At 42.7% G+C, this 27,632-nt stretch overlaps 1 protein-coding gene across 1 annotated transcript; it reads right to left on the bottom strand.

Moving 5' to 3' along the window:
- Positions 1-5,282: 5,282 nt before the first annotated feature.
- On the bottom strand, positions 5,283-25,185 carry psma1 (proteasome 20S subunit alpha 1). The gene is made up of 10 exons (XM_015976774.3): positions 25,071-25,185; positions 24,191-24,235; positions 24,013-24,114; positions 11,757-11,860; positions 6,889-6,977; positions 6,710-6,780; positions 6,502-6,631; positions 6,007-6,086; positions 5,673-5,777; positions 5,283-5,553 (listed from the first exon to the last, which is right to left on the bottom strand). Exons 1-10 carry the CDS (start codon positions 25,071-25,073, stop codon positions 5,491-5,493), a joined length of 792 nt encoding a protein of 263 aa, XP_015832260.1. The 5' UTR covers positions 25,074-25,185; the 3' UTR covers positions 5,283-5,490.
- Between the last annotated feature and the right edge of the window lie 2,447 nt (positions 25,186-27,632).

Here is a 27,632-nt window from a genome sequence, read left to right as displayed (position 1 = left end):
TTTCCTGCTATGTTTTGTTTGCGGCTGCAAAATTCGTCAGGCTGACCCAGACCCGGCATCCATCATACATCAGTGATCTGATTGTTCCATACGTTCCTAACCGAGCACTTCGCTCTCAGACTGCAGGTCTACTGGTGGTTCCCAGAATATCTAAAATTAGGATGGGAGGCAGATCTTTTAGTTATCAGGCTCCTCTCCTGTGGAACCAACTCCCAGCTTTAGTCCGTGAGGCAGACACTTTGTCTACTTTTAAGAATAGGCTTAAAACATTTTTATTTGATAGGGCCTATGGTTAAAATCTGATGTTAGCCTAAATCTGGACAAGTGGGGGAGTAGAGGGAGGTGGAGTGTACAGTCGGTAAAGACGGCTCTCCCTTGTCCTGCCTCCAACATGCCTCCATCTAAATAGGATATATTATCCGGAGTTATCTCTGTAGTTATGCTGCTATAGGCTTAGACTGCTGGAGGACATACTGACCACTTTTCACACTCTACTGCTTTCTTCTACAATCTGCTCTTTAACTGTATTATTTTCTGCTATTTCAGCTGTTAACTTTATTTTCTCTCTAAGTGTTTTTCTCCCCAGAAGAAGCTAAAACGATGTTCTGCTGAGCTGTGGTGGCCTCATGGAGGGGGCCATCGACTAGCACACTGCTGCTAACCACTAAAACATTCTTCCTCTCCTGATAGTAGCTTTTTGCTTTCCTTGACGTTGGATGTGCTACTACTAGTTTACCCGTTTAATTATAGATCCACTAGGATTAATACAAGTTTATCTTTCACCAAATAGAATATTTACTAAGACATCACAATATAACCATAGACACATTACTAGTCTTTGTGAGTGTGTGTGTGTGTGTGTGTGCTCTGTCTTCTCGATCCCCAGTGAGTCGTGGAGGATGGCTGCTTATACTGAGCCAGGATTCTCTGGAGGTTTCTTCCTGTTAAAAGGGAGTTTTCCTCTCCACTGTCGCTAAATGCTTGCTTAGTATGAGGATTGCGGTAAAGACTCTGACACTAGTCAGTGACTCGATGCAATTTGCTGGGTTCCTTATATAGGAAACACATGAGTAGACCTGCTGCTCCTCCACATCGAGAGTTGTGGTGGCTCGGGCATCTGATTAGGATGCCTCCTGGTGAGGTTTTCCACGCACGTCTAACTGGGAGGAGACCTAAAGGAAGACCCAGGATATGATGGAGGGTTTATGTCTCTTGGGATTCCCCCAGAAGTGTTGCCCAAATGGCTGAGTGAGGGAAGTCTGGGCCTTTCTCCTCAGGCTGCTGCTCCCACGACCCAACCTCCGATAAGCAGAAGAGAACAGATGGGCCGCTAAAACAAAACATATCAATAAAATTTATTGTGAAATGCAAAGTTACAACGGTGTGTTTATTGAAGACGTGGGTCCGTGCTGTTTTTGTTGATGACCTTTTAATGACTTTATTCGTGGAATTCCAGCTTCATTCTGGAAACAACAGTTTACCGTTGTCCTCAGCATTTTAATTTTATTGTTAGAGCAGCAGATTATTAATGCTTCTAAAGCGAAGTGTCCCATAACAGACGTTTAGATATCTGGGCAATCCATCCCATTATGTAAATATCAGAGGTGTGACCAAGTCAGCTTTGCAAGTCATGAGTAAGCCACAAGTCTTTCCAGTCATGTCTCAAGTCAAGTCTAAGTCAAAGACGTCCAAGTAGAGTCCAAAGTCAATGATGTGGAAGTCCAGGTCAAGTCCAAGTCTTTAACTTTGAATTTTCAAGTCATAATCGTCATCTGTCTAACTTTCATTTAATGACAATGATAATAAATAAATTCCAGAAATGAAGCTTCTTAAAGCGTTGTTTGTTTGTTCAAACAAGCAGAAAGTGCAACTGGAACTGATTCTAAACAAAGTGCTGATGCTTTTAACAAGATCAAACCCAGAACCAAGCATGAGTCATGATTTCTGTCCATGTCGTGCCACTTTTGTGCTAAAATATAAAATACGCTCAAGTTATCAAGTCAACAGATGCAAGTCAATTCAAGTCGCAAGCCATTGGAGTTCAAGTGCAAGTCAAGTCATAAGCGTTTATAGATTTTTATCAAGTCAAGTCAGAAGTCATTAAAATAATGACTTGAGTCCAAGACGTGACTCGAGTCCACACTTCTGGTAAATATCCAGTCTAGCCACATTCCACAGAAAGGGCTCAGCCATGGGGCAGAATCTACGGATGTATTTCAAACTGTCTCTACATGCAGTCGAACAGTGGTAGGACCAATCTGAGAAACGAACATTGTGAAATAGTCATCACTATGGAAACCTGTCAACAGGACAGTCACACCCAGTCTAAATCAACCAAATTTGAAGCAAAAGTCGCTTCAAACAAGATCGCTCCTGAGCTGATGCCATCTTTGCAGTTTTTCTCCATTACAGCTCTGGTGCTAAGCCTGCCCATCATTCCTCTACATCGAGCGCTGATTGGAATGACATAAAAATGTTTAGACTAATGGTAGACCTGCTGAGGCTCCAGTAGGCCGCGGTTAGTTTGTCTAAATGTCTAGACTATAAAAATGTTGACTTGTGCTCATGTCCATACTGACTAGACCAGGGGTCGGCAACCTGTTCCCATCAAAGAGCCATTATTACCCATTTCCCACAGTAAAGAAAACGCTGGGAGCCACAGCAGCCGCGGCGTTGTGGGCGGGGCCTACCCTCAGACAGCAGAGAGCTGCTCACAACAGGTGACAGCAGCCGGTACTGGTCACTCGTGTACGTCAAAGCTATCAATAGAAGATAATCAATAAAACGATTTAATAAAGTGGATCCAGAAGTTGTAGCCCGTCTCTGCCTACAATATTTTGATATTTTTCACCCTGTTGGTGGTTTTACTGAGCAGGTGCCACTTTTGTCATACGTTTCTTTTTAAAACATGTTTAGACTGTTCAGAATACAAGTCCAGGCTCTGTCACGTTTGATTGTTGTAATTAAACAATCTGCTGCTCGCAGATAAACGGAGAAGGAAGTGACGCGCCACCATCAGCGTCAGCCTGAAGAAGCCGGCAGCCGTCGGCGAAACTGTAGCTACAAACAGGTAAACAAAACTGTTTCTGTGTTTAAAAAAGAACGAAAGCATGGATTTAGAAAGACACAGCAAGAACACACCTAAGAAGTCTGAAACATGTCTGCTTGTTGTTCTCCTATAGAAGCCTAAACTAGAATTTGCTAATGAGCTTTCTTGGTTAAAATATGCTCTTGAATGTTTTTATTTACATAAATATTTCAAGAAACACGTTTTTCATTGCTGCTTCACCAAGACATGACTCTGAGAATGTCCTCATGATCCTGAAATGCTGGTTAAAACAAATTACTTTCAACCTCTTATAAAACAAACGTGTCTGTTGATGATTATGCCCACTACAATACTGAAGCACCTGCATACTTGCTACCGATTTGCTAACTTTCTATAATATTTTGATATTTAAGTTGAAAACATGAACTGCTGTAACACAAATTTCAAATGTTCTAGATGAGCACTTGTTTCTAATCAACTAATCATTATTTCTGTGATTAGTCAGCTTTTTCCTTTTCATTAAACCCATGGAAAAATTACAATTATCTCACTGAAAATGGTTTAACAGTGTTGCACATGTATAATCTGCACTGATTTTCACAGTTACGGCATTCTTCAAACTATAATAATAAAATAAAGTGAAGTTATTTACAATTGATTACTTCAAGTTCCTACTATTTACATTTTATGCATCAATACTGTAAATGGCTGTTTATGTCCGTCAAAATAAACGGCCAAATATGGGAACTGTCCGGTCAACACAAGCCCTGCTTTTAACTGTTCTGTTTTCTTGTGAAAATTGTTGAAAATAGATTAAATTAAACTTGATTAACACCAGAGCCAGTTGCAGCACACCATTATCTCCATCACTGTAAATGAGGGAAAAACAAAATGATCGGATCCTTTTCTGACCTTCCCCACCTACAAAGTTTAATTACAACAATCAAACGTGACAGAGCCTGGACTTGTATTCTGAACAGTCTAAACATGTTTTAAAAAGAAACGTATGACAAAAGTGGCACCTGCTCAGTAAAACCACCAACAGGGTGAAAAATATCAAAATATTGTAGGCAGAGACGGGCTACAACTTCTGGATCCACTTTATATAAATCGTTTTATTGATTATCTTCTATTGATAGCTTTGACGTACACGAGCGACCGGTACCGGCTGCTGTCACCTGTTGTAATTGGTTAAAGCTGTCTGAGGGTAGGCCCCGCCCACAACGCCGCGGCTGCTGTAGCTCCCAGTGTTTTCTTTATTGTGGGAAACGGGTAATACTGGCTCTTTGATGGGAACAGGTTGCCGACCCCTGGATTAGGGTGAAGTAAAAAACGGCGTTCAATGTCCGGAAAAAAAACGTCATTTTTTCCGGCGTTCTACGGAACCATTAAGAACGGCTCTGGCTGGTGTCAAATACGGCGTTCTGGGAGTTTTCGCTATGTTTTACGACGTCTTGACACATCAAACGGCGTTTTTTTTTCGCCATCTCTAAACTAGACGGGTTGGGAAAGTGGCGTATTTTGGCGGTTCTGGCTTTCCTTAAAGCACATATGATTACGCACAAGCGTGACCCGTCAACCCGGTGTCACAGTAAGACTGGGTTGGACCTGTTCAGGTTTACGCAGACAATCTTTACATTTAGAACTGGCATACAGATATAAAATTAATGCAGTAAAATATAAAGCATTTTATTTAAATATCCATTCATTATTTTACAAGCACAGAGAGCCGCATTAGATGGATGGAAGAGCCGCATGCGGCTCCAGAGCCGCGGGTTGCCGACCCCCGGACTAGACTCAGGTCCAAATACTTACTCAAATTAATGACTGGACTCATGGGCACAAATGACTCCAGAGAAAGAAACTAGCAATATGAAGATACTTTATATAGTGCAGGCCATTTTCTCAAGTCCTGTTGGGTTATTTCCAGGTTCTGTCATTTTCAGTTCATAACAAATCGAATTTAAATGAACTTTAACTCAATATTTTGTTAACGGAAAGGTTGCCACGACCCGGCCTTTGTTGAAAACAGAAAACCTGGCATTTCCCCATCCAGCTGAAAAGGAGATTTTGTCGTTGTAACCTTCCCTGCAATGCGATAGACACACTGGACTGTTTTGTGGTTATTTTACTGTCCAATTCTTACATAGTTCATCTTTAATTACAATAATTAAATTCTAGAAAAAAACGCAGCTGCACCGAGGGACATTTCAAAGGGAAACAGAAACACAGCTCAAAAAAAATTGGGTTTATTACTCATAGAATGGTACATTTTACCCATACAAAAGCAGCATCAAGTGGGTTGATGCAAGCAAAGACTCATTCTGAATGAACAGTTTAGCGAGTGGCACATGACAACAACCTTCCCGTCTGAGGGATCCTCAAATGAAGGGTCTTCAGGATGGTCTGACAGGAACCAGGTGTCCGGGGGTCTTGTTGCCTCAGTGCTCCATCGGCTCATCAGGTGCTTCTCCAGCACCAGGTTCAACTGCAGGCTGAGCAACCTGCAGCAATGAAGATTTTTCAAATCAAGGTTAGATTTTAAAATGGGACAAAATGTGATTTTTAAGGCAAGCAAGTGTTTTCTCTGATTAAATGTCCTGAAGTGAGATCCTTGGTGTACCTTTCTCTGCGGCCTCTCCTCCAGCCCTTCCAGGAATGGAGCAACATCATCGTCGTCATAAATGGTGAACTCCATGTCCTTACCCACAATGCCAATGGAAACATTCTAAAAAGATCAAGCACATAGCTCAGAAACGCCTCACTCACTGATATACAGACATCTGTAGGTTCAAAACACACAAATGGTCAGCCATAGCCATAAAAAGTGAGCATTACATAATACAACTGCTTTCCACAAAACCTTCTCATGCTGCTGGATGGTGACCGGCTACAGCACACCAACGTTTTAGAACGTGGTTGCGGAGTTAAAGCTGGGGGGAAGGAGAGATCGGTACCTTGGTGGTGAGGTCCTGCTCGGCGGGGAGCGTTTCTCTCAGAGCACGAAGGCCATGTTGGACCAGGTCATTCAGATTACCTGGAAACAAAACAAACTCGTCAGTGTGACAGAACTGGTGATGAAACTAGAAAACAAGGCAGTGAAAAGGCCTGCAGCAGATTTCTTTAGTTCTTTAATTTTCTCTCACATCAGATTTCACATCAGACCAAATCTAACCAGAGTAAAAACCAAATGGAGTTGTCAGACTGCCCTCTGTGATACTCAGATGTTCTTTTATGTTGGTGCTTGTTTGCTGATCTCATCATTCAAATCTGACAAAACCTGTGAAAACGAGAAATCAACATTGTGTCCATGGAGCTGTGATAGACAACAACCCCTGTTGTCATCCTACAGTGCGAGTGTTGATATGTTCTGACTGACTTTGGCATGAAGCCTTTTTTGAGGCATGTGCTGAGGTGTGAAGGAGGACGAGGAATAAAAAGCAGGTTCCTACAGTCAGAGAATTTGTCCATGAGCCTTTCCAGGTAGGTACGAGCAGACTGAGAGCGTGCTCCGATGGACATGGCCCTGCAGTCAAAGTAGTTTGCTGATGGGCAGGTCTGAAAGATGTGCGGTCCCATGTCCTGTGTGATGGAGAGTAAACACTTTAGCGAGCAGCATGATACTCAACGCGAGTAAACATAGCGTGAGGATAAACTTACATCAAAGCCAGCAATGAGGAGTCCAACACCATAGGGCCTCCTCCCATACCTCTGTGTGGGGATTTGGGTTTCTGGGGTTTCAGTTAAAGACCATCGCTAGTGTTTACAACCTAATAAAAGCAGCATGGACTTGGAACAGGTATACCAGCATTAGAGAAGGTCAAAGGTCTGAAGGATACTGCTGCCGACAAGAGAAACGAGACGTGAAATTGGTAGGGGACGATCAAAGACGAATCTAGAGTCCAAGCACTCCTGCCGCATGAAGTTACTGGAAGAGAGAAGATGATTGGTGTTAGTCTACTCAGCCTTGCGGAGTGTGAGAATGCAAAAGATGGTTTCAATCAGGTAAACAGCACTGTATTTATATACCCCCCCAAGGTGCTTCACAACACATCCAGTCACTGACCCATTCATGCACTGATGGTTATGAAGCACAGCTGCCCTGGGGCTAGCAGACGGGTGAGGTCACCACCAGCAGAGACACCCATCCATCGCCTGCGCTGAGACGCTGACGTCCTTCACCACTTCATTCAGAATTAGTCTGAAGCCAGATTTAACCAGACCTTCCAGGAAGTTGCTATTTTGTAATTATTGAGCCTTTTTGAGTCAAGGCTATAGGATGAAAACGTGTCGACTCCAGAAGAGTCATCCTTAAGTACTACCTCTAAAATCTGCAAATGTCGATTTCCTGAAACAGCAGAGCCCTGACAGCTACAGGTGGATTTTAGGATCATAATGAGTCACTACAAAGGTCCATTTATTATTAAAACAAAAACATGTACTTCACAATCAAATATTTAATTTTTATTACAGAACAAGCTTTTATTTCTTAAAGTAATCAATGATCAGCTTTATGCTGCATTTTTACAACAAATAGGTGCCTAAGTCACTCCCATCTACTTCTGGACCATGGGCCATTGGCAGAATGAAGAAATGAATGCAAGTCAATGGGGGATAAAAACGCTACTTTCTATACCTGCTTGTTATGTACCATTGATTTCACATATGATGTCTGTTAGGGCTGCACAATATATCGAACAAAGTATCATCATCGGGATAACAGGACATGCGATAGGCCCATCGCAAAACACGCCAAAAACAGCGATAAATGTTTGGTTCAACATTTCCATCCGTGTCATACATCAACTTTTTGTAAACCAGCTCTGTTTTTTACTCGGAAGTACTATTTGACCAATCAAATGTAGCCTTTCTGATATGCGGCCAATCAGATAGGTCCGTTCACGTAATACGCCCGCCCCCTACGTAGACCCTTAGAATGGAAAGCAACACCCGAACTGAGTTAGTGGCGCCGTTCCCTTGTTCGTCATGTTTATGTTTATGTATTTAGCAGACGCTTTTGTCCAAAGCGACTTACAAGTGATAATCGGCATGTTGCCCTTGAGGCTAACAACAATAACAACAACAACGTTGACATCAGTCATGGAGAGGGGGAACGGGTGCAGGGAGAGTGCTAGTTTAGCTCTCTGAAGAGCCGGGTCTTCAGGAGTTTCTTGAAAATTGAAAAGGAAGCTGCAGTTCTGGTAGTGCTTGGAAGGTCATTCCACATGTGTGGAACGATGCATGAGAAGAGTCTGGATTGTCCTGAGCGTGGTGTAGGCACTGCTAGCCGACAATCCTGTGATGACCGGAGCGGCCGGGCCGAGACGTAAGCCTTTGCAAGAGGACTCAGGTAGATGGGAGCCGTACCATCTCGGACTTTGTATGCTAGTGTTAGCCATTTGAATTTGATGCGTACTGCTAGCGGTAGCCAGTGGAGCTCAATGAACAGAGGGGTGACGTGTGCTCTTTTTGGCTGATTGAAGACCAGACGCGCCGCTGCGTTCTGGACCATTTGAAGAGGTCTCACAGTACAGCCTGGAAGACCAGTTAGAAGGGCGTTGCAGTAATCGAGGCAGGAGATGACAGTAGATTGCACCAGGAGCTGGGTGGCATGTTGTGTCAGGTATGGTCTGATCTTTCCTATGTTTTACAGCGCAAAGCGGCATGAACGAGCAACAGAGGCAACATGATCTTTAAGGTCAGGTGTTCATCAATCACAACACCCAGATTTCGAACTGCCTTTGAAGGAGCCAGAGATAGGAAGTCATTTTGGATTGAGATATTGTGCTGTATGGATGGTTTTGCTGGGATGACAAGTAGTTCAGTTTTAGAGAGATTGAATTAGAGATGGTGGGATTTCATCCATTTTGATATGTCAGAGAGACAGCTTGATATTCATGCAGAGACAGTGTGGTTGTCTGGTGGAAATGACCGATAGAGTTCGGTGTCATGCTGGCTCAGAGCAACAAACACACTTTGTGCTGATGTTTCTGGACTCAGCGCTGCTTTCAAATGTGAACGTGAGTCCGCTCGGTGTCGTTAATCATTTTTACCGGGCTGACTCCGACACGTGCCGGTGAACCAACCCACCTTCATGTCACTAGTGTTAGCCCCAGGCTTCGGTTAGCTTCCAGCTAAAAGGCTACAGCACTCTCCTCCCAGTCCCACCCTGCTAAAGAGGGCCTGGAAAAGTTCCCCCACACATCAAAGTGATTTTTCCTTTATGAGCTTTTATGACCTTGTTAATCAGGATAGTTGATTTGCTGCTGCACATAAACTGTCAGTCAGAAGCTCTGCTAGCCGCTTATCTTAGAGGAGCTAGTTCAATTAGTTAGCTTGTTATCAGAATCATAGTTGCAGTTTCATCATCTGAGCTGCTTTTAAGATCTAGGTGAACTTGTTCAATTTGGGGTTAAAACCAAACGTTTTCACATATTTTCCATGTAGTTTTTTTTGCCAGTTCCTCTTCTGAAAGGTAGACAATTGTTTTTCTCTTTCCCTCAGAAAATCTTAATGTTCTCCTAGTTTGGCCCAGCACAGTTCACTTCCCAATTGTAGCAACAGCCTTCTATCATAACCACATAAGTGGAGAAAATGTTCAGTAGCAATGAGAGAATTTGCTGTTGCATTTAAGTGATGTTAACTATTATTTAACATTTAAACTTATTTTCTGATGTTTTTATTTCTTCAGAAAACCCTGGTAAGGGATATTTTTCTGTATTTGGAGCATCAGAAAAGGTTTTATGGTGGAGGTGATGTTTTAAAGTCACTGAGAAACTGCATGCATGCAGTTTGTTGTTTTGCTGCTAATACAGCAGCAGGTGCAGCTGCATATTTTTGCAATAAAAATGTTATGTTGTAATGGAATTCATGCATTAGTTTTTGTTTGCTTTGAACCCAGAGCAGACGTCACACGCCAGACGACATCAACACTGCATACTTTAGTATTTGTTCATTTATCGTGAGTAATATCGATATTGCAATATTAAGCACTGTTATCGAATATCGCAGGTTTTCCTAATATCGTGCAGCCCTAATGTCTGTGAATTTTAAAGACACATTTTGATACTAAGAAAGCACTTGTCTTCGAACGAGGGCAAGTTATTTTAGGTTTTGTGTGAAAATAAGTCTAGGACTACAAATACGAATCAAAGTGACATCATTGAACCAGACACGGAGAAAAGCTGAGGGATAATGGCTGCAACTTCAGCAAACACCCAAATCTTTCCTTCAGGCCATGTGGTAAGTAGCAGCTATGCTAGGGGAGATGTCATATATGCGACGTACCGACGTCTGATTTGTAGTCATGCTAATAATAAACTTTTACAAACCGATACAATTCAAAGTACGTGAGTGTAGTGGCTGAAACACACATCATTGCTTTCCATTTAAATTGCGGTACAACATGTGTGCGACCCAGGGCCTAAGGCAAAGCAGATTAGAAAATCTCTTTTAGCCCCGTTCAGGGTTCCCCCAGCACTTTATAAGCCTGGCGGACCGCCAGGCTTTGCTTGGCCACCCGCCAGGCTAAGCGTCATGCCCCGCCCCCCTCCCTGACCCTTACGTGTCTGATGACACGAACGGCACAATGAAACTAGAGTCCTCCATCAGCTGATACTGGTGAGAAACAGCAGCGGAACGTGTGAAAATAAATGTGACCATAACCGTAACTCAGACTTTCGGCAGATTAGACGGTGATATCGAAATAGTACTGGAACCAACTTAAAGGGACTATAAGGAAGTTTGAGTCAAAACATGTATAGAAATAATAAATTTCTTCTTCATACATTCTCCTGCAATGCCCTGGTCCTGTAGAATGAGCCCTGGCATTTTTACTGTGATTGCCTGTTTTTCTGTAAAATCACAGAAAAAGAGAGATGCTCGGGTCGAGCAGGCTGCTTCATGCGCGTTCACGCTCAGGCATAGCCCATAGCATTTGCTATCCGTAGCTTTAGCAGCAGAGAGAGGGGCAGTGCCACTTTGTCGCTGTTCCTAACACCTAGTGACAAAGCTAGCTACATTTCTGAGGACCCTTAGCTACTTTCCTTTGTTGGCTGTGCTGAAGAGAAAGGTACAGAACCAAATTACTTAACCCTTTGATGCATAATGGTCATTACAGTGGACAGGTACTCAAAATTGTTATTTATTTGTTTTTGCTATTAAGCACAGCTGTTGAAGACTTTATTGCATTTGAGCCCCTCCGTTTGGACTTCAGTAAGCCAAGCCAACATATTTCATGCTCAGAATGCATGCTGCCCACTGAGGTGGACATGTAATAAATTATTTGTAAATTATAAAATTTTACAAAAAATATTTGTTGAAATTTGTTTCATTCGCACCTAAAGACGAATGAAAAAAATTGTTTAAAAAATCATGGTTGAAGATTTCATAATTCATGCATCAGAGGGTTAATTAATTGGCTGCTGTGTTCTCCTGTCCTCTGGGCCACCCACCCACACCCACACACACACACACACACACACACACACACACGCACACACCTGTCTCAGCTGTTATTTTCGTTAAGGAGTGTGCACGTACAGCATGCGCGCCTCGTGCACGAGCTTACTTTTGAAGCTGCCGTTACACGTTAGGCCTGAGTGGCGATCGTGAGCATAAAAACTTCCTCACAGTCCCTTTAACTAAACCACCCTCATGAGTTCCATGTGAAATTGGACAGATTATTAATAATTGTAAATGATCCTACCAAAGCAGCCTGGCATCAGCTGTCAGTCCAGCGATGGAGATGCCAATATGGTTGTCGACATGTAGGATCTTCTTCTGATGGGCAGCCAGTTCAGACTGGGCTCTCTGCAAGGTAACAAACCCATTAATCATGTGATCATAACAGCATCATGACCTGTGATCCAGCTTCAGAATCAAAACTCGTTTCTTCTTAGAGGAGGATTTCTTTCACAATATAATAAAACACAGATTTCACAATTAAAGCCTACTGCACACTGGAAGCATCAGCGGTGCGGAACATCACTGTTTCAAATAGAACCCATTAAGAGTCTACGGGGGTGATTCAAACCAGCCACAGCTGTGGACATTTTCAGACGGGTTCCAGGAGCAGCTCGCCGAGCCGCTAAAAATAGGATCGGGTTCTATTTTAGCCGCAAGCCACTTCTGGGACTCGACAATTTCTGCAGTTAACATAAGGCTAGACAGGAAATCACACATGGTTTCAGTGTAAAATCCCCAATAATTTTCAAAATAAAAGTATATTGCAGTCATGCAATTTCATATCTATATAGATTATGTCAATACAAATGATGGCTTACTCCCTGCATCGTTCCAGAAGTGCAGCTGTGTGTTTTCATGTCTTTAATCCTGGCAGTGGAGGAACAACATCATATGATATCAAACATTATTTCCCTCTTTTGGGTTTAATGGTGGACGGCATAAACTCGAGGGATTTTGTGATCTCGTGAGTCGAGCGAGGAGCACAGTGGAGAAGCCGCTTCGTGGCTGACGTTCGCAGCTGAGACTCTCCCTGTGTACACTGGAGTGCGGCGATTGTTGTGAGTAAACCTTTCTTCTGCCGTTCCGCGCCGCTGATGCTTTTAGTGCACAGTAGAGGTAAGACTTTGACTTTCATCATACAAAAGAAATACAGTAAATGTTTGCATGTAAAGCAGGGTCGGGCTATTTGTAGAATTTTTCCCACCATCAATCGTCAGTCCCAAAAATGACGATGGGCGACGTATTCGTGCTTGTGACGACATGATACATGGACTGACTTGTGAACACAGAAGTTTAAACGCTGATTTATTTTTAATGGAAGCGCAGCTCACGTTTGCTGGAAGAGAAATTTAGATTTTGTTTTTGTTTAATTTTGTATTTGTAGTTTGGTAGAGGGAAGTATAAACAGCCCGTATTAAACTAGAGCTGAAACAACTAATCGATTTAATCGATTATAATCGATTATTAAAATAGTTAACAACTTTTTTAGTCATCGATTAGTTGTTTAATAATCATATTTTACCGCATAAAGTCTATTTTTTACCACAATCTGACATCGGTTACAATCTGTTAAATTTGCCGCCAGTGTGTGGCAGTAATGAGCCACTGATCTACCAGTGGAGCCGTAGAAGAAGAAATGAGCCAATAAGTGCCCTCGGTTTTCACGACGTATCACGTTACTGACGCTCATCTTGCTGTGAGAGATGGCGGATCAACAAGAAATACGGAAGAAAAATAGAAGCGACAAAACAAGAGAAACCCCGGACAAAAACCTCACGAGTATGGGAGCACTTCACTCTAGATGCCTTGAAAAGACCGGTGACCTGCAAAATATGCAAAAACCATGGCACGACGTCCCTAAGTGAACATTTGAGACGAAAACGTGGGGGCTGATGCAGCAGAGGAATGTCCGGTAAGTAACAGAAAATAAACAAGCTAACGCAGATCACATTTGGGACTTAGTGTTAGCTGAGTTCGTTATAGTGGATGTTAAACATGTTTTTTTTGCCGCGTCAGTTTACGGTGTTCTACTTCTGATTGACTAGATGCAATCGTGAATCTCCTCCGTGTTGTGAATCATGCGCTTGCCAAATTTAGCACGTCTGTTTATAAGAATGTTCTCGTTAAGAGAAAAACGGCACAAACCCATAACTGTGTTCTTCATTCAAAAAAGGACAACTCTGCGGAGAAAAATATACAGACGAGCTGTGTCCAGGTGAATATAACGCGGCATAGTTGTACGCTTTCAATTTTTAAATACAGGAGAAATTCAGAAAGTCCTTTTTTTAACTATTAAAAGGCTGTTTTACTATCTAACGCTGTAAAATGCCTCACAACACATTTTTGTCAAAATAAATGATCACTGTATATTGTTAATTAATTCAAATAATGTAATATTGATTTAGTGTTGTAGTGTGTGTGCTGCTTTATTTTATATGTGTACTTAATTCAGTTTATTTGTGTTTCTTATGCAGAAAAAAACTAGCAACGATGGACAACTACATGGGGAACAAGACACTCACCCCCAGCAATGCATACCACTTACAAACTCTATTCCAGATTCTACATTATTTTTTATGGAATTTACCTCTTATATTTTGATGCCAAAAAATTATTCTGGACTGATATTTTGCACTGTTTAGCTCATTTTACACCGCTGACTGTGTTCATGTGCAATAAAATAGATTGCAGTCAACTGCACAATTCTCTTATGTTTTTCTTTTTCTTAACTGAAATGTATTCATCACTTGTATAGGTTAAATAGCTAAACAATAACAAACCGATTAATCGATTAATCGAAAAAATAATCGACAGATTAATCGATTATGAAAATAATCGTTAGTTGCAGCCCTATATTAAACACATTTAAAGTGTTAAAAAGAAGCCTAGTCTTTGTTTCCCTACAGTGCCCACCATTGTGGTATTTTATTTAAACAAAACTAGACTACTGACTTTCTTTTATCAGTTTGAGTAGATGGAATGAATCGCTGCTGCATTTGGACTCTTTGAGGAGGGAGCGTTTGATCGCTGCCAGCGGCCACATGATCCATTTATCTCCGTCACCTTAATTTTTAAAATAATAATTCAATTTCCATTCACTTACAATTAATATTTAGTTCAAACAAGCTGAACAGAGTGCCCCAGTGACATAGAAACAATGTAATTAAACAATTTCCCTCAAATAAGGAACATTTGACCTGCTGCAGCCTGAACGCACATTCCTTCTTCTCTGCGTCAATCTGAACTTGTCCCCTGCTGCTTGTGTATAATCAAATGTCTCTAGGGAGCTTGCTAAAGAGGTTGTGAGGTTCTGGACTTTCTCCTCAGACAGACTTGTGGATGTTTTAATGTTCTGGATGAATCTGTGCTCCGCTGACACACTCAAAGCAGGTGCTGAATAACAAGCACTACTTAAGCCAAAGTTTTAAAATCTGGAAAATTTTCTCCAAATGAAATAAGCAGAAGTCTACCAGACTCTGAAAGATGGAAGGCTTTCCACTTTCCATTCAACACCGCGCTCTTGTGCACGGTCACAGACGCTCTCTGAGCACACTGCTTGCGTGCGCGCTGTCAGCAGCAAGAGGCGGAGAAAGTGCGAGATAATGCTCAGATGCGCTGATGAAGATCTTTCCTTGATTGTTACCTCTGCGATGTTCTCTGTGCGTAATGTGTAAAATATTTGTTATTAACAAACATACTCATATGCAAACAAATAAACATATCGCCTCTTGTAAAAACAACAGCAACGGCTCAGCCCATCATCACCCAACCCTAATGTAAAGACTCAAATAACAAACAAAACATTGCTTTTAAATATTGATTTGGCAGAACACAAAATACTGCAACATTTCAGTGTATCAATGTTTTCTTACATTCCTACCAGTTACTGTGAAACTAATTTAATTCCAATTTGTCTGTTAAACATTTCTAGTTCATCAGTAGGATGAACGCTGCTCTGGTCATGTGGTTATAGCTGACTGGCTAGGAGGTGGAGTCACTGGTTGCTGCAGAGTTTTTTTGCCTTCTGTTTCACTGCCTGCAGCCATTTCTTGGTTCAGAGTCTGACAAAAAGCCATAAAACTGAGCTAAATGCCCAGCAACACCACCATTTTTCAGATGAGTTGTGTTTCTGTGGAGCATACAAGTTACCTTACACTGTTTACTGATCACCTCATGTTATTTTGTCATGAGTAAAAATCGTGTAACTCCCCCACAAGTACTGTGGGTCCACTCACATCCTCCCCCTGCACCTGAGGGGTGCACCCACTTCCTGTCGTGGAGTTGGCATGGCAACAAAACTACATTCAGATAGGCTGACTCAAACCACACTATACAGAGCTGTTTCAGGTAGGGATGGGGCAGATCTGATCCAGTATCGGAATCAGGCTCCGATATGGACTTAAATCACGGATCGGAAAATTCCGACCCAACTTGCACAAATTTCCGATCCAGAAATATGTCTTGTGTAATGTCTAAATAAGACATCCCAGGCTGGGAGGCACTGTCTGTGCCCCGAAGGCACAGAGAGATGACGCGGCTCCTTTCAGGAAGTCTGCTCACAGCAGTTACAGGTAGCTGGCTAGCATGAGCAGCGCCAAACTTTTATACACAAAATGTCCACTGTGTGGAAATATTTTACTCTGGAAGCTCCGTAAAGCAAGACAGCAACGTGCAATGTTTGCAAAGCTGTTGTTCCAAGAGGTGGAACCTCCGTCGCAACTTTCAACACTACTAATTTAATCAAACATTTGAAAAAACACCACCCGAGGGAGCATGAGGAGTTTTTAACGAGGGGGAAGAAAAGAGAAAAGCGACACCAAGAATCGCTACTGGAGTCATTCAAGAAGCAAAGTAAACTCCCCGCAGACAACGTGAAAGCCATGGGGATTACAGAAAAGCTGCTCAACTTCATTGTACTTGGTGACCAACCGCTATCGGTGGTGGAAAATGAGGGATTTCGCTGCCTGATTGAACACTTGGAGCCAAGGTACAGTTTACCCTCCAGGACATATTTATCAGAGACAGCGCTACCTGAACTATACAACCGAGTGTCAGCCAAGTTAGCCGGGAAGCTGAAAGGAGTTCCAGCCCTGAGCTTCACTACAGATATTTGGACTTCAGATGTCTGCCCAATGTCACTGATAAGTCTTACAGTGCACTGGGTTGACTCCGGGACACATCACTTCTGTTACGCGGTGCTTCAGGTCAAAAAGTGCCGGGGTTCACACAACCGAGCTACAATCGCAGCCGCCATTGCAGAGATGCTAAATAACTGGGGGATTCCTCTGCAAAAGGTGCACGTCATTCTACGGGACAACGCAAGTAACGTGAAAGCTGCTTTGGAAGACATGGCGGTTCCTAGCCTGGGATGTTTTGCTCACACGCTGCAGCTCGTAGTGCATGAAGGGCTGATGTCGCAACGCAGTGTTAGCGATGCATTAGCAAACAGCCGAAAGATTGTCGCACATTTCAAGCATTCCCAACTGGCGCAGTCTCGCTTGGAAGACCTGCAGCGTGAAATGCAGGGAGCGGGAACCACATCCACTCCAGCTCGTCTCGTTCAAGACGTCCAGACAAGATGGAATAGCTCTTTCTACATGGTCAAGCATAGGGTTGTCACGGTAACCGGTATAGCGGTAAACCCCGGTAAAAAAGTTGACAATAAAAATAACCGGCCAGTTTTTAAAAAACTAAATTATCTCGGTGGGTTTACTGTGGCCGCGGTTTAGGCGCGGTGACCCTGACCAGCCACCGTCGCTTCTGCTGCAGCGCACACGCACTTTTTAGTTTGCAACCAAAGCTTTGAAGCTGAAATAATGGCTGGAGGAGGAGACGGCAGCGCCCAGGACATCCATCAGCCCTCAAAGAAGACTAAATCGGAAGTTTGGGCATATTTTGGATATCTGAAAATTGCTGAGGGACAGTTAATAGAAGACTGCTATCCCGTTTGCAGAACGTGCAGGAGAAAAGTGTCTGCAAAAGGCAGCAACACTTCGAATCTAATGGCACATTTGCGTGACCATCACCCACGTCTCTACAGCCAGTGCAAGGTAAGTTAACATTAGCATTTTAGCTTAAACGTGAGGACTTTTGGTTGAGGGAGAATGTAACGAGTCACTATATGCTGCAGCCGCAGCGTCCTCTGCCAGCATTTAAACCGTGTCACGGACACCCTGTTGCTGCATGAGGCATCTTATTTGTTTATGATGAAGAGAAATATACAATTAGTTCCTTGGCATTGATTTGTTTACTTATTCAATGCCATTTATACTTGAACATTTGGATTTGATTACATAGTGTAGTAGTTATTTTAGTAATTTGTTTAAAGTGGCTATTTATTTTAAATACATATTTTTTTTAAGGTTGACTTGTACAGTGCTCAAGTCAAGTGTGGAATGGAGTTTTAGATTTTCATTTTGATAATGAAGAAAACAAGTATATGAGAAAACAAGTGGTGTTTCTTTGATTTGTGTACATATTGTTTATGTTTTGAATGTTTGGATTTGTATAATTTAAACCCACACTGACTACTGTAACATGTTCCAGAAAAAGAAGCTATTTGTTCCTTTACTTGTGAAAAGTTGCACTTTTGCTAAGGCTTTGTGTTATTTTAGGTTTAATAAACACTGTTAAACCTTTTCAAAACTATTTCAGTTTATGTAGAACAGGACTATCAATGCTTTCTGAACATATGCAACACCGTTTAAAAAATACCGCGATAATACCGAAAACCGTGATAATTTTGGTCACAATAACCGTGAGGTTTAATTTTCATACTGTGACAACCCTAGTCAAGCGTCTTCTGACTGAGAAGCGAGCTCTCTGTGCTTATGCTGCCGACCACAACTTACCCGCAACTTTATCAGCCAACGAGTGGGGTTTACTGGAAAAAACTGACCGTGCTGGAACCGTTCGAGGAGTTGACGAGGAAAATCAGCTCAGCGACCTCCACTGCAGCCGACGTTATCACCGTTTTAAAACGTCTGCTAGCAGAAAACAGTACCGACAGCGGCATCAAAACAATGAAGAGCACACTCCTCCAAGCTGTCAACAGGCGATTCAGCAGCATCGAAAGTGAATCCCTCTACGCTGTTGCGACTCTACTGGATGCTCGTTACAAGGACAGGTGAGGCATATTTTATTAATGCATTAATTATTAATATTGTCTAAGTTTAAATATAATGTTTATTATCTCTATGGGTCTGTGTGCATCCAGGCAGGCCAGGCTCTTGCAGCAGCAACAAATAAAGTTGTACTCAACCCCTTTTATTTTTTGTGTCAGATTCTTTACTGGGGGAGAAGCTGCCAGGACGGCAAAGAATCTCCTCAAGCAAGAGATGGAGCAAGCGCTGGCCAAGGCATCAGCTGACAAAGCAGGGACAAGGAAGCCAGAACCAGAGCCAGCAGAAAAGGTTGCTCACGTGGATGCTAGTTCTCCTCCTACCACAAGTAAGAGTAGCTTTAGCAGTCTGTATGACAAAATTCTGGAGGAACATGATGAACCTGCACAAGGTACCCAGGCAGCAGTTATCCAGATGCAAATGTACTTGAAAGAACCAACAATGGGTGAGCTAGACAGCCCTTTCCAGTACTGGGCAGACAACCATGCCCGCTTTCCTCTCCTTGCTGCTGTTGCAGTAAAGTTCCTGAGTGCTCCTTCAACGAGTGTTGAAAGTGAAAGACTGTTTAGTACAGCATCCAATAGACCCTTTTACTGTTTGTAAACAATGTGACGTCAGCGAGAATGCGCGCGCAGCTTGGCAACAGAGAATGGTGTTGTTTCAGGCTTTGTCAAGCTACGCTGCGGGGTTATCACCGGCAAATCTTGAATGTTATCAGAATCAGAATCAGAAAAGGTTTATTGCCATTGTTAGTGAATAAACGATTCACAAACTAGGAACTTGCTTCGGTACTAACGTGCTACATATGACATGAATAATATAATTAAAAAATAGAATAGAGTAGAATAAAGTAGAATAAAATATAATAACTAGCATAAAACTTTGCTATAAAAAATGGCAGGTAAAGGTAATATGGCCGATAACGTAACGTTATGTCAAGTACCGAAGACGAGCATGGTTGTGTGTTTATAAGCTGTTCACAAGTCTAACGGCAGATGGAAAGAAGCTGTTCTTATGGCGAGAGGTTCTGGTCCGGATGGACCGTAACCTCCTGCCTGAGGGAAGCGGCTCAAAAAGTCTGTGACCCGGGTGAGAAGGGTCAGCTGCTATCCGACCTGCACGCCCCCGAGTTCTGGAGACGTACAGGTCCTGGAGAGATGGAAGGCTGCAGCCAATCACCTTCTCAGCAGAGCGCACAATGCGCTGCAGTCTGTGTTTGTCCCTCACTGTGGCTCCAGCGTACCACACAGCGATGGAGGAAGTGAGGATGGACTCAATGATGGCCGTGTAAAACTGCACCATCATCTGGGTCGGCAGCTTGGCCTTTTTCAACTGCCGCAGAAAGTACATCCTCTGCTGGGCCTTTTTGATCAGGGAGCTGATGGATGGCTCCCACCTAAGGTCATGTGTGATGGTGGTTCCGAGGAAGCGGAAGGAGTCCACAGTGGTGACGGCGGTGTCCGTCAGGACGAGGGGGAGAGACGGGGCTGTGACTTTCCTGAAGTCCACAATCATCTCCACTGTCTTCTGAGCATTGAGCTCCAGGTTGTTGCTGCTGCACCAGTACACCAGCCGTTCCACTTCTCTCCTGTAGGCGGACTCATCACCGTCAGAGATGAGCCCGATGAGGGTGGTGTCGTCCGCAAACTTGATTAGTTTAACGGAGTCATGCTCGAGGTGCAGCAGTTTGTGTACAGGGAGAAGAGCAGAGGAGAAAGTACACAGCCCTGTGGAGATCCTGTACTAATTGTCTGAATGGTGGAAACATTCTTCCCCAGCCGCACGCACTGCCTTCGGTCCGTCAGGAAGTCAGTGATCCACCTGCAGGTGGAGTTGGGTACGTTGAGCATGGAGAGCTTGTCCTGGAGCAGAGCAGGGAGGATGCTGTTGAACGCAGAGCTGAAGTCCACAAACAGGATCCTAGCGTAGGTGCCCGGGGAGTCCAGGTGCTGCAGGATGAAGTGGAGGGCCAGGTTGATGGCATCGTCTACAGACCTATTGGGTCTGTATGCGAACTGCAGAGGGTCCAGGAGGGGGGAGGTGAAGGACTTGAGATGGGGGAGGACCAGGCGCTCAAAAGACTTCATGACTACAGACGTCAGCGCCACAGGCCTATAATAATTCCGTTCAGTGACATGGGGTTTCTTAGGCACAGGAACAATGGTGGACAGCTTAAAGCAGGCTGGAACATGGCAGGTCTCCAAGGAGATGGTAAAGATGTCCGTGAAGATTGGAGACAGTACCTCTGCGCAGTGTCTCAGGGTTGCGGGGGAGACACCGTCTGGGCCCGGGGATTTCCGAGGATTTTGTTTATGGAAAACCCTAAGCACTTCCTCTTCTGTCACTGAGATGGTAATGGGGGGGGAGGGGTGGTCAGTGGGGACTGAACTATTCACAGTGGTGAAGATGGTGGGGGAGGCATATGACACCAGAGTGGCTGAAGAAGCCTGTGCAGTAGGGGGTGTGGGGGATGGGTGTTGCATTTCAAACCTTGCATAAAAGGAGTTAAGTTGTTCAGCCAGTTGTCGGTCATCAGCAGCATGTCGGGCTCTGGGCTTGTAGTTTGTGATTTGCCTGAGCCCTCTCCAGACAGAGGCGGAGTCATTGTTGGTGAACTGCTCCTTTAGTCGCTTGAGATCTCGCCTTCTTCAACTCTTGAGAACCTGTACTTGGCGCCCTTATAGCTTTCTCTGTCCTCGGCTCTGTGGGCTGCTTCTTTCTCTCTCCTCAGCTGTCTCAGTCTGGGTGTGAACCAGGGCTTATCGTTGTTAAAAATGACCCTGGTTTTTGTTGGAATAATGCTGTCCTCACAGAATTTTATGTATGATGTCACAATGTCTGTATATTCATCCAAATTGTCTGTGGCAGATCCAAACACATTCCAGTCTGTTGTGTCCAAACACACGCGAAGCTCCTCCACAGCCTCGCAGGTCCACTTGTTAGTAGTTCTCACTGCAGGCTTGGAGAGCTTCAGCCTCTGCCTATATGAGGGGATGAGGTGAATCATGGCATGGTCTGAGAAGCCGAGGGCAGCTCGCTGCACGGCCCGATAAGCTCCACTAACTGTGGTGTAGCAGTGGTCCAGCGTGTTCTGCTCTCTTGTCGGGCATTTAACAAACTGTTTGTACTTAGGCAATTCCTGGCTCAGATTTCCCTTGTTAAAGTCGCTGAGGATAATAACTAGAGAGTCCGGAAAGGTCTGTTCCACACTTAGGATCTGCTCCGCGAGCGCACGTTGCGCTTCGTGCACGTCCGCGCACGGCGGGATGTAAACAGCGGCCAGAATGAATGAAGCGAACTCACGTGGGGAGTAGAATGGCTTACAGTTTTATATTATTAAACTCACTTTAACGAATGGCAACAGACTCCCGGATCCCTGTGGCATTACGGAATGGGTGGAAGATGTAGGTGCGTGGCCAGATATCCAGTGGCCCGATATATGTATACGTTTTTAGTGGAGAGGCCCAGTAAGTACACACGTGAGAAGCTATGGGCATACAAATCGTTAGCAGCATACAACTATGTTGTCTGTGGCCACGTACAGAAAGTAAAATATCACGACATAGACTCTGAGTTTTGCGTCTTGAAGGCAGAAGTCCTTCCTAGCCAAAGACAAGGACACAAGACTGCTATGTACGAGGCTTGGGTCATAGTAAACAAACCAGAGAACTACGTCTTCACAGCCAACTGTACCTGCATGGCAGGGTGAGTATAGCATAGGTTTCTTTTTTTAGCGTGCTCAGAGTACATTCGTGTTAATTTTAGAGAAATAGAGAAAGCGTATAAATTTGTTTAATTCTGTCATTTTGATGTTCCAGACTTGGGTCATGCTGCAGCCACGCAGCAGCAATTTTATTCAGAGTTGAGCTTTGTGTTAGGATGGGAAAAACAGAAAAAGGCTGCAGTTACCCTTTTGATGGCCTGCAGCCACAGACGCCTCCGATTTTGTTGAAATGGATGTGCTCCCTTCGGAATTCTGTAAAGTTTCAGTCCACTGCTTGAAGAGAAGCGATTCTGGCATCCATACACGCAACAACCCGACATGTTTATGTGCTCAGAACTTCAAAACAAAGGGTTTAAAACGCTGTTTTAGTATCGAGTGTGAATGAGAAAGCCTTCACTCTCGTTGCCAGGCTGCGCGCGCAACTTTTGATGACGTAGGTAGTAAAAGGGTCTATATTGTGGATGAAAAAAGGAATGGTCTGACAGCAGAAAGAGCAGAAATGCTTATATTCCTCAGAAAGAACCTGTCATTGTTTAAGTGAGATTAGATGAACAACATTTAAGTACCTCACGCATTTACATTTTTTTTCAAGAATAGTTCCAGACTCTGACAAGATTGTTAACTTTATCTAGGTCACCTGCAATGCAAAATCTCCAATGCTTGAATTGTACTTTTCAGATGCACACTGTTGCTGTTTGTTTACATTGCACTTTTCTTTAATTCAAAATGTTTAACATTTGAAAACTTTTGTTTTTTTTACTGCTACATGAGCAAAGACTTACTGAATTTGTCTCAGATGCACTTTTTTTTGATAGTGTGATTTTATACTTGAAAATTACATTTTTGATACTACAAAAGACAGTGAACTTAATTTGTGGGGATTGGATAAAGCCCTCTATTTTATTTGGAGTAGTTTTATGGAAGTTTACCCTTTTCAATTCATATTTGACAATTTAAAAATGTGTTACTGCCTAGTGTGATTATTTGGACCTGGGCTGTTTAGTTCAATTGAAAGGGTTTGTTTCTTTGATTGTGCATAATGCACTTGCGTCCAGTAACCCTGCCTTGAAATTGAATAAATTTCAATTTGAAACATTAGTTGCTTTTTTATTTTTATTTTAGGATAGACAATTAGTTGTTTTATGACCTCGCTTATCTCAACTTATCTTTTGGGACATGGTGCTGGGCTCTTACTTGTAGGGCTTTCTCTCAATTACATATCATTCTTGTAGAAAAGAGTTTATTATAGCCTTATAAAATCAACCATAATAATAATCATAATGACATTAAAACAAATATTCCTCTAGTATCGAAATAATATCGGTATCGGTAGATATTCAAATTCAGTTATCGGAATCGGAAGTGAAAAAATGTGGATCGATGCATCCCTAGTTTCAGGCTGAGTAGTGCTCCTACAAAACTAGCTATAGAGTCATGCTGCATCACGTAAAGTTTGGTATTCTTGACAACCATAAACTTTACCTTCATCCTATGATAATTCTAGTTTTCCTTGTGGATGGGAATCAGCAAAAGGCCAGCATTTTCAACAACACAGAAACTTGTAAATGTCAATAAGAGACCACGTTCAGGTCCCTTACTGACATCAAGTGAGAGGAATCTAGACTGGTGACAGTTTCAGCAGTGAGATGTACCTTTAGTGCAACCAGGACTGCATGTGTTTTGGATTTCAGTCCTACAGTTGCAGATCCTTGCTTCACCGCCTCCATGGCATATTCGATCTGATGGATCCGCCCCTGTGAGTGCACAAAAACGAGCATAAGCAACTTGTGTGACATCTACACTTGGTGACTCATGCTGAGGAAAACTTACCTGTGGGCTCCATACTGTCACATCATTGTCGTACTGGTTGCGGAACTACAGATAAAGAAAAACAAATCCAAAATTAGATTTAGAAGTCTTACATTACAGAATAATCATCAATGGTTGAACTTACATAATCGTCTTGCATTTTATTAACTGTTTTCTCACGTATTTCTTTGACGCGATAAGTTAACAATGTCCGTGCCTGTAGGTCTACAGCCAGGTCTTCTCTACCCAGAGGTTTTAAATTACTTTAATGAATAAATAACTGATAATCTCGCGATTTTGCTAAGCTCCCTCCGAACCACAAGCAGCCTTCAGACTGGCTGAGGTCATATTCCTGCTCGATTTCTGTGTACCAATTGTTTAGTAAAATGCTGACATTAGAAATACTTGTGGATCAATTCGTAGCTATCTTAGCTTTACCACACGGACAGACAAAATAAGTCACTATCAAAATGAACGGTGAGCTGAGAAACCGAAAGCACAGCCTACCCCGAGCATTGCTAAGGCTAACTTAGAAGCTAATGTTAGCTAACAATTAGTGTTAGCCTGCTGCCGGCTTTGGACTCATCTAAATAAGTAATGTTGTCATATCGATTACAATTTCGGGGGTCATTACGTATTATTCAATGTAACACAGTAAAGCAAACACACTGGTTTATGCGAGTAGGCAGTCATAATCAGTGTAGCGCCAACAGTTTCCAAGGCTGTTTTGCTTACTCACAATACAGACAAAACTAAGCTAGTTATGTTAGCTCACACCGACTAAATTGATCCTCTAAATGATAAATGAACAGGCATAACGGTAAACTAACTATTTTATTTTTGTGTAAATAATGTATAATTTTAAACTGGCAAGACTAAATGAAATTTCATTCAAACCTACCATTTCTGATTAGGAGTGTGCGATGCGGTCCACACTTCTCGATTCTCGATTTCTTTTCCTGGGCGTTACGTCAGGGAAAAGCAGCAGAGCCCTGATTTCAAATCTCTGATCGACTGAGTGAACAAACGTTATTTATTTATTTATTTATTTATTTATTTATTTATTTATTTATGAAAATAAAATTTAAAAGACACACTTCTCCTTAGGGCTTTATTTGACTTTCAATTTTTTTAACACTTGCACATATTATTATTATTATTATTATTATTATTATTATTATTATTGATGATGATGATGATGATGATGATGATGATGATGATGATGTTGTTTAACCACCAAATAATTGCAGCCACTGCTGCAACTCCCCACTCCCCACAGGAATTGGTCAAATGTGGAGAAGCAATTTCACCAATGTGTGATGACTAATGGGACTTTAAGAATTACAAACATTTTAATTAAGAATCAATCTATTTTAGTATAGAAATTTGTTACATGCAAGTGACTGCCACATTTGACTGAAAAGTCTATGAGACCAAGATAGAGATAAGAAAGTTTATGAAAATTAATTAGAGAAAGAAAAGGAGATGTAGGTATTCGAGTCCCACTAGTTGTCACACTGGTGTGGGAAAGGTGTTCTCTGCATTTGATCCATCTCCTTGGGGAGCAGTGAGCTGCAGACATGGCTGCACTCGGGACTCATTTGGTGGTTTAACCCTTTTTTTAAGGTCTTTGGTATGGCCCAAACATATTTGAACCAGGGATTTGAACTCACCATTCCCCAGGCTCAGGGTAGACCCTCATACCACTAGGCCCCTGAGTCAATTGCAACTTGTGGTTACACAAACAGCACAACCAATGTATTAATCATATATTTATTTACCAAAAATAACCTAAACTAAAATGTAAAAATAATGTGGAAAAAATGACCTCATGCAGGCTTTTTTTAAACTTTTTTTTATTTCGTTTATTTATTTGTAATAATTTTTTTTAAATTTACATTTATTTTTGTTTTATCATCTTTATTTGTTGTTTGTACATTGACTCTGTTGTCTTTCTTTTTTTATTGATTGTAAAGAAAGAGGACCTGCTCGAAAATGAGATGGCTCATCTCAAGCGGTTTACATCCTCATAAAATTTAAGTCAAAATAAATAAATATATGTAGTTTTTCTGAACATTTTGCGAAGGTTTTTTCTCCTCATCACTACAGAAACCTCTCATCTTTACACATGCAGTGATGGTGCTTGAACACTAGGTGGAAGCAGTAAATGAGGAAATCCAACAGATTTTACCAAATTGGTGACACTCAAAAACATGCGTCACTGACTGCTGTTACAGCAGAAACCAGTGGGAAGGAGAACTAGCTGAACCAAGACAAAATGAGAGATATTGTACCCACATTTGTCCATTTTTGGTCTCTCACTGTGTTCACACCTATTTAATCTACACTCAGGCTTTACTTATCCCAACAATATTCAGATTTTTACATAAACAAGGATGAGAAATAGAGCTAAAGCACAACAGGGTCTAGGGGGCGCTATAGCTACCCCTGGATTAGTCATAGCACCCCCAAGTAAATATTATATATTTTTTTACAATTTAATTTAAATTTCACGTGTGGATGTGATAATATTTAACATACAAAACAAAAATAATCAGTAAATTACCATATGGTTAGTAAAAACTTAAACCAAAACAGGAAACTGATGTAAACCTTTGACCTCATTTTCCACCTGTGAACGAGTGAAAGGTAGAGCTAGCGGTAAAATGGATCGGTTTTTGTTGCCCACATTTCCACGGGTTCAGTCAGAAATGAATGAATGTTTGGAAGTGATCTCAGACCCACAAAAACCTACGGATCTGGATGAAGAGAGTCAACAGTTTGCCGGTTTTTGGGAGTAAGATGGCGCTCGCGCGGGTGCACACTGCGAGCTGCTCGTCCTCTTTATGCAGTGGTACCTTGCTTTTTATTGACGTTTTATTGGCTTTTATGCATTTTGTTGTCTCTGATGCTTTTTTGTATGGTGTGGATTCTCTGGTGACATACGATCGAGCTGCGCTGCTGAGGCTTCGTCCTCCCGTTGATGTAGCGGGTTGCGCGAGCTGGGAACCTCACGGATGGCGCTGCTGGTTGGACTGCCCGCGTGCTCTCTCCCCCCAAGCCGTGATGTGTCGGCCCTCTGTCTGCCCCAGCTCGAGAAGGAAACATCGGAGAAGACGGGGAAAGAGAGGTAGCCGGTGCGTGAGACGTCGGGCTGGAACCCTGAAGAAGCAGCTGGTCCGATTCGGCCCAGCTTCTGACCCGGTGGTTCCAAGATGTCCCATGGAATACTCTGCGCCCTGCCTAGGGAACTTGGCCGGCTCTGAGGGTGAACTGGCACCGCGCCACGGCCAATCGGCTCGAAGATCTCGCCAGACTGGGGTTTGCTGGCAGAATCTGCGCTCGGTTACAGGCACAGAGTTAAAGGAGACTGCTCGTGCACGATCTCGGTGCTGCAGCCCCGCCCCAGACCCGGTTTGGTCTAGTCAATACCAGGTCTGTGCTGAACAAAACATTTATTCTT

This window comes from Nothobranchius furzeri, chromosome 4 (assembly GCF_043380555.1).
Source record: "Nothobranchius furzeri strain GRZ-AD chromosome 4, NfurGRZ-RIMD1, whole genome shotgun sequence".
In the NCBI taxonomy this organism is placed as follows: Eukaryota; Metazoa; Chordata; class Actinopteri; order Cyprinodontiformes; family Nothobranchiidae; genus Nothobranchius; species Nothobranchius furzeri.
The sequence above is the reverse complement of the archived record's forward strand: the minus strand, read 5'-3'. Positions and strand labels throughout refer to the sequence as shown.

Coding starts and splice junctions, on each gene's coding strand:
- psma1 (XM_015976774.3), bottom strand. Junction 6,978..11,756: donor GCTGATGCCAGGCTGCTTTG/GTAGGATCATTT, acceptor TCTCTCTTCCAG/TAACTTCATGCGGCAGGAGT. Junction 6,087..6,501: donor CATGGACAAATTCTCTGACT/GTAGGAACCTGC, acceptor TTTTGTTTCCAG/GTAATCTGAATGACCTGGTC.